General features: G+C 31.5%; 1 protein-coding gene across 2 annotated transcripts; it reads left to right on the top strand.

Annotated features, from left to right (window-relative positions):
* The first annotated feature begins 222 nt into the window (after nucleotides 1–222).
* Nucleotides 223–2,946, top strand: LOC124919406 (glutamine synthetase cytosolic isozyme). 2 transcript variants are annotated; one of them, XM_047459640.1, is made up of 11 exons: nucleotides 225–374; nucleotides 938–977; nucleotides 1,062–1,165; nucleotides 1,251–1,299; nucleotides 1,504–1,610; nucleotides 1,690–1,777; nucleotides 1,857–1,985; nucleotides 2,077–2,151; nucleotides 2,232–2,323; nucleotides 2,398–2,557; nucleotides 2,641–2,946. In XM_047459640.1, the coding sequence occupies exons 1-11, from the start codon at nucleotides 301–303 to the stop codon at nucleotides 2,791–2,793; spliced, it is 1,071 nt and encodes a 356-aa protein (XP_047315596.1). In that variant the 5' UTR covers nucleotides 225–300; the 3' UTR covers nucleotides 2,794–2,946. The 2 variants fall into 2 exon arrangements, with proteins under 2 accessions (XP_047315598.1, XP_047315596.1); XM_047459642.1 differs by lacking the exon at nucleotides 2,398–2,557 and having other exon boundaries at nucleotides 223–374; nucleotides 2,692–2,946.
* Nucleotides 2,947–6,674: the final 3,728 nt, after the last annotated feature.

Genomic DNA, 6,674 nt, shown 5'->3' on the forward strand with positions numbered 1-6,674 from the left:
TTAGAATCTTAACCAAAATTTATTAATTTTGATTCTTTTTACCTAAATAATAATAATAATAATTATTATTATTATTATTATTATATTTTCTCTTTTCCCACCTTTTATTTCGTTCGATAATTTTCCTATTAATATATTAATTTTATAAAATATTAATTTTATTTTATTTTTTTTAAAATAATTTAATAAAATTAATTAAGAGAGAGAGAGGTAAATCCTCATTATAAAACCTTCTTTTCGGTGAAGGTCTCTGCACATAGAAGAAAGTTGCATTTTCTCTTTCTAAGTTCATCTTGAAAAATGTCTCTGCTATCGGATCTCATCAATCTTGATCTCTCTGATTCAACTGAGAAGATTATCGCCGAATACATATGGTCAGTTTCGAACTCTCCGTGTTTGATTTCATCAGAGCTTCATTTTCTATGCTTTATTTCATGCTATATCGTTAAAGCTGCAATCGTATCTGTTTGAACTCTTTCTGCTTGCTTTTACAAACGATTCAGACTTCTGTATCGTCAATGCTTCTATCGGTTTTTGTTTTGTTGTGATTTACTTGTATTTCGCGTTTTCCGATGCACCGATGCTTCACTTTCTGAGTTCTGTAGCAGATTCTAACTAAGAGCTTCGTTTACCAATGGATTTCTTCGTCTGTATAGTCAATGCTTCTATCGGTTTTGTTTTCTTGTGATTTACTAGATTTACTCATATTTAGTTTTCCGATGCGGCGATTCCGATGCCGAAACTATAGTTCTCTTTCTGAGTTCTGATTATTTGAAAATTGAAAATAAACTGTTACAGATTCTGAAACGAAGCAAGTTCGTTTTCTAATATATTCTGTTCATACTTTTGGTCAACTTTTCTCTTTATTATCTGAGTTGACTTTGAATTTAAGCCGTTCATCTCTGAATCTAAAAGAATTGCATCTTTTTGAATACAGGATTGGTGGATCTGGGCTAGATATGCGAAGCAAAGCAAGGGTAATTTACTAATTTATCTCTTTCTTTGTATCTTATTTTTTGATTGAAATATAGAATAGTAATCAACTTTTTTTGCATTTACAGACTCTTCCTGGTCCAGTTACTGACCCATCTCAATTGCCTAAGTGGAATTATGATGGATCTAGCACTGGTCAAGCTCCAGGGAAAGATAGTGAAGTCATCATCTAGTATGTTGTTATTATTTTATTCTATTTTATCACTAAGAGACATGGTCTAATAATCGTTTTGATTTGATTTGATTTGATTTTATAGTCCTCAAGCAATTTTCAAGGATCCTTTCAGAAGGGGAAACAACATCTTGGTGAGTTACAGATTTCCTGAAGATTTGGAAACTTAAAGATGAAAAAGTTTGAATTTTGAATCAAAACTGATGGGTTTAAAGTTTAATCATCATCTTCTTTAGATCTAGAGCACAATCAGGGTTTCTCTAATTGGTATTTGCTATTAATTCATTCATTCAAAGACTTCTTTAGTAAATTTCTACATGTTTTCTTAAATTTCATAGGTGATTTGCGATGCCTACACTCCGGCTGGGGAGCCAATTCCCACCAACAAGAGGCACGCAGCAGCCAAGGTCTTCACCCATCCCGATGTTGTTTCTGAAGTACCATGGTAAGAACAATTTTGTAGCAATTCCTGATGAATGCATGGAAATAACTGTAACTTACATTTAAAAAATGGTGAAATATAGGTATGGTATTGAGCAGGAGTACACTTTGCTTCAGAAGGATGTCAAATGGCCACTCGGGTGGCCAATTGGAGGTTACCCAGGACCTCAGGTGTGTTGGTGTTGAATTTATCTTTCTGGTTTTCGAAATTCTTTATTTTTACCTAACTATTTGGACTTGTTTCTTTCAGGGGCCATACTATTGTGGAATTGGTGCTGACAAGGCTTGGGGCAGGGACATCGTCGATGCCCATTACAAAGCTTGCCTCTACGCAGGCATTAACATAAGTGGGATTAATGGTGAAGTTATGCCTGGCCAAGTATGTATTAAAACAATTTCGTTTCTGTAATGAATTCATTTCGAAATCATTCTTGTGTTTGTCTAATGTTGAAATTAATACATTGATTCAGTGGGAGTTCCAAGTTGGACCATCTGTTGGTATCTCAGCTGGTGATGAGCTGTGGGCAGCTCGATACATCTTGGAGGTACGACAAAAATAAAATCTTGTTGGGCAAATGAGATTGTTTACTTATTCTAATGTTTTGATTTTATTGTTTGTTAACAGAGGATTACTGAAATTGCTGGAGTCGTCCTTTCATTCGACCCCAAGCCTATCCAGGGTGACTGGAATGGAGCAGGCGCTCATACTAACTATAGGTAAAGAACTTGTAGTAAAGAATTTATAATTTGAATCCATAGAAATTAATTTTTGTTTATAAATGATCAATCAGTACCCAATCAATGAGGGAAGAGGGGGGTTACGAGGTGATTAAGAAGGCGATTGAAAAGCTTGGATTGAGGCACAAGGAACACATAGCTGCCTACGGTGAAGGCAATGAGCGTCGTCTAACCGGTCACCACGAGACAGCAGACATCAACACTTTCCTATGGGTAAATAATAAAAAAAGAAATTTAAATGTTTGACTTGAAAAAAAGGAGAAAGTGAAGTGTAATTGTTGTTGTTGTTGAAACAGGGAGTGGCTAACCGAGGTGCATCGATCAGGGTGGGTCGTGACACGGAGAAGGAAGGGAAAGGATACTTTGAGGATAGAAGGCCGGCATCAAACATGGACCCTTATGTTGTTACATCGATGGTGGCAGAGACTACTCTGTTGTGGAAACCATGAAGACTGTTGTGGGGATGATGGTGATGGAATGGTATGGTATTTTGAATTTGTTATGTTTTCCTTGAATGTTTAAGGATTATTGGATGGTTTTATTTACAGGAATAAGATAACATTTGTATTGTTTGTGGTTTCAAAGTGTTCATTATCTTGAATTATTAAACTTTGTTTTCAAATAATGGCTTAGACTAGACCTAAAATGTAGCATGATGAAGAAATTCAATTCACTTTAAAATTGCTTTTTAAAAGTGGATTCGAAATAAAAGAATTGGTGCTTTATTAGATGGCTTTCTTATTGGTAAGAACTAAGAGCCTCTCTTCTAAGTTTTTTTTACGTTTGGGACACTCTTGTGGTCTGAAATGACCAAATTTGGGGGATTAGCGTATTCGATTGAACCAATCTTATAACCGATCAAACTTAAACCTACCTTGAATAAAAATAACATATTTTTTCAAATAAAAGAATAAAAACATCCATGGAAGACAACACAAAACATACTCAATTATTGGGCTTGAAGACATTTAAATCAAATCAACCAAAATACTTTCTAATTTGGGACTTGAGTATAAAAATACAATCCATTAATAGGAGAAGCTTAACCAAAAGCCCAATCAAAATAAAAAACAAAAGTTAATTTTTTTTTTTAAGTCTATGCACAATTCTAAAGTTTCTTTTTATATCATTATTTTTCTATGGAATTAATGTTTTCTTAATCAAAGATTCTAATATAAATTTTTTATTCTAAAATAAAACCATTAAGCTAAAATATTAAATACATATTATTAAAAAGAAATTTTAGTTCAAATACAAACCTTTAGTTTTCAAACAAAAACTAACTCTATTTTGATGGCAATGACATTTTAGTTATTCTTTGCAATTGATTTATAAGGATCTTTAGCCAATTACAAATGGCCCGGATCAAATTGCAACACGCATTTTAACTAGCACTTGAAATGAACTTTAGCGAAAAAATACATTTGTTTTGCAACGGAATTTTCAATTATTTTGCGACTTCTAAGTTCTCGGTCAGAGATATTTAGCAACTGAGTTTTTGTGACAGAATTCACATTGAATTTGTAACGACATTTTCTTCAATTGATTTTTTAAAAAGTACAAAATTGCATAATAGTGTTTCGCATAATCAAACACAACATTTTTATATAAATAGTTCATAGTATACTTATATGTATCAGCTGGTTGTTTTGAATCTTATAGAACAAAATGAATAGAGGATATATTCAATAATAATTAACACGAGTTTAACTTAAGATTTAATCAATATTATTGTACATTTCTTGATTTGAGATGTTATTGTGATTTCCTTATACCAAAATTGAGTAAAACAAATATTACTTATTCTTATGTCTCCCAACCTTTTAAAAGACATTCAAAAGTGAAAAAAAATATTCTAAATAGATCATAACTAATTAGTGTGACTACATTTTTTTTTCCTTTTATGTGTGACTATGGTTTATTCTTCGAAAAGATCTAGCATAACCCAACTCACTTAAATTGAACCGGTTCTTCATTGGAATCGAAACCCAAACTTACCAAATTTCATTTACATTTCACATTTGTTCATACTCTAGATGTGTTTGCCCATGAGAATGCACCATAAAGTCTAAGGCAACTAATGTGTATACAATGACTATAAAGATAAAAAAAATTCTTCAAGGGGGCTTACCTCACATCATCAATGCAACATTATGTCAAATAAATATATATAATAAATTAGATGCTATACAACTCACAAAAAACTAAAATTTTACAATTTTCAAATAAGAAAACCTTATTCATTAATGACTTAGAGAAAGCAATAGGATATATAAGAGTTTTTATAATTTTACCTTCTACCATAGAAAATATCATTTTTTTGGGAATACAATACATGAGGGAATCAAATCTATAGTAAATGTGGTCTTTGCAAGGACGAAGGAGAGTCGGCAAACCATATCCTTCTTCATTGTTCTTTTGTCTATAACATTTGGGATCTTCCATCTAGCTATGAGCACTTCGAGAATTAAAAGGATAATGCGTATGTCAATTGCTTCGATTTTATGTTGAGCCATTTCGATTTAACTTAATAGGAAAACTTTCTCAAACAAATTTTGGTTGGCCCGATTGTTATTGAGTTCAAATTTTATTAGCCTTGCAGAAACAATTAGTTAAAAAAGATGTCGCTTAACACTAAAAGTATGTCATGAGAGTTAAGTGAAACTAAAATATCTACCAAGCAAAACCTAAAGTTAAAAAAAAAGGTTTTCATCGTAGCAATAAAGTCGCCACTAAGTTAGTCAAACGTCATTACATTTTCCAAAGTAACGAGAAATGCACATTTTCGTTCAAAGTTCTGACTATTTTGTTCAAATCAAATGAGTTACTAGAAAATGATGAAAACATTAGTCATGACAATGTAAAAGAACACGAGTAATTGTTTCCATGATTACAATGCAAAGATATTCATTACTAGTGATCCAACAAAAGAAAAATATTTTGATTGGTACTTTCTTAGCCCATAATTTATTCTATAAGCAATCCAGGATGAATGCTATAAATAACATAATAGAACACTACAATAATCATGAACCCTTCGTCTAAAAGTGTCATCAACTTGGTACGTATGAATTTATCTTTCCACAACTACATGAACTTAAAATGTGTTGAATTCTAAGTATTAAAGAAAAATAATTACACATTAATTATTATTAATTTAATTTATAACATGTAAATTCATAAACTAATTATGTAACGTTTCAAAATTTAAATTCTAAGTTACAATTTTTATCCAATTATTAACCGTATCAGCTAGCCCAATTTGGAAACACTCATTTGGAGTTGGATCTGAGTTTGAACAAAAACAATTATATTTAATTTGTTTCAAATTATATTTTTTATTATTTTATTTAAATATTGATTTAAATAAAATATTGTTCTGAAATATAATTTTCACTCTAACTACATGTATTTCCAAACAAATTTAATAACATTTTAGTTACTTCCCCGAGGGGATATACTTTTCCAAATAAAAGATTGAAGTTCGGCGAGGAAGAAGCCCACGACTAACTCTGTGTCAGCAACCGCGATAAGACAAGGCAAATTAGTCAACCTAAAAGGCGGACAAGAGCTCTATCTTATCTACTGCCTTACTCCTCGTCTCCCTGTAACGCCTTACTCCCAGGGTCGACTATTAGGGTGGGCAAGATGGACCACCGCCCAGGACTCCAAAATTAAGAAGACCCAATTTTTTTTATGCAGTACTATAAAAAATAAATAAATTAGGTTTTATGTTTCTTTCTACTCGGCTCCCTCCCTCTAATTTTTTTTTATATTATAAGAATCATATTTTTTTCTTATTAAATATTGTTTTTGAATTCAAAATTTAGGTCCCAAATCTTAGATCGCCCAGGGCCCAAAAAATGAACGAGACGACCCTGCTTACTCCCGTCTCCATGTAACAGTTACATCAGGACGAAAGGAGGTCCAAACCCATGGCTTTAACCAAAACAAAACCGACATTGAAAAATTACAACAGAATTAAGCAATGATTGCATTTTAATAATTTATTTTTAAAAAAATTGCTACAAATTTGGTAACATAAAAATAATTAGTTATCTTTAGAACAGAGTAATACTTGCAAAATTTATTGTAATTTGTCATTGTTTTTTTTTGTATGAGGTAATCTATTAAGATAATTAAAGTGTCAAATTCTTATCGAACAAAAATCTTGAGTTAATTCTTACTAACAACTAACAACGATTTTAAGATGTAAAATTGTTATTTTGTTTTTTAATTTCAAACATAAAATTTAACTAACAGTAATATACAGTAAAACATAGGCAAGATGCTTGATTTTTGTGTTTTGTTTATGGTAGTAATGGCTTAT

Source organism: Impatiens glandulifera, chromosome 1 (genome assembly GCF_907164915.1).
Source record: "Impatiens glandulifera chromosome 1, dImpGla2.1, whole genome shotgun sequence".
In the NCBI taxonomy this organism is placed as follows: domain Eukaryota; kingdom Viridiplantae; phylum Streptophyta; class Magnoliopsida; order Ericales; family Balsaminaceae; genus Impatiens; species Impatiens glandulifera.

Excerpts from the sequence above, each read along its gene's own strand:
- LOC124919406 (XM_047459640.1), top strand. The coding sequence starts at position 301 with ATGTCTCTGCTATCGGATCTCATCAATCTTGATCTCTCTGATTCAACT. Across the intron at positions 1,778-1,856 it reads GAGGTTACCCAGGACCTCAG|GGGCCATACTATTGTGGAAT; the intron begins GTGTGTTGGTGT and ends TGTTTCTTTCAG. Across the intron at positions 2,152-2,231 it reads CAGCTCGATACATCTTGGAG|AGGATTACTGAAATTGCTGG; the intron begins GTACGACAAAAA and ends GTTTGTTAACAG.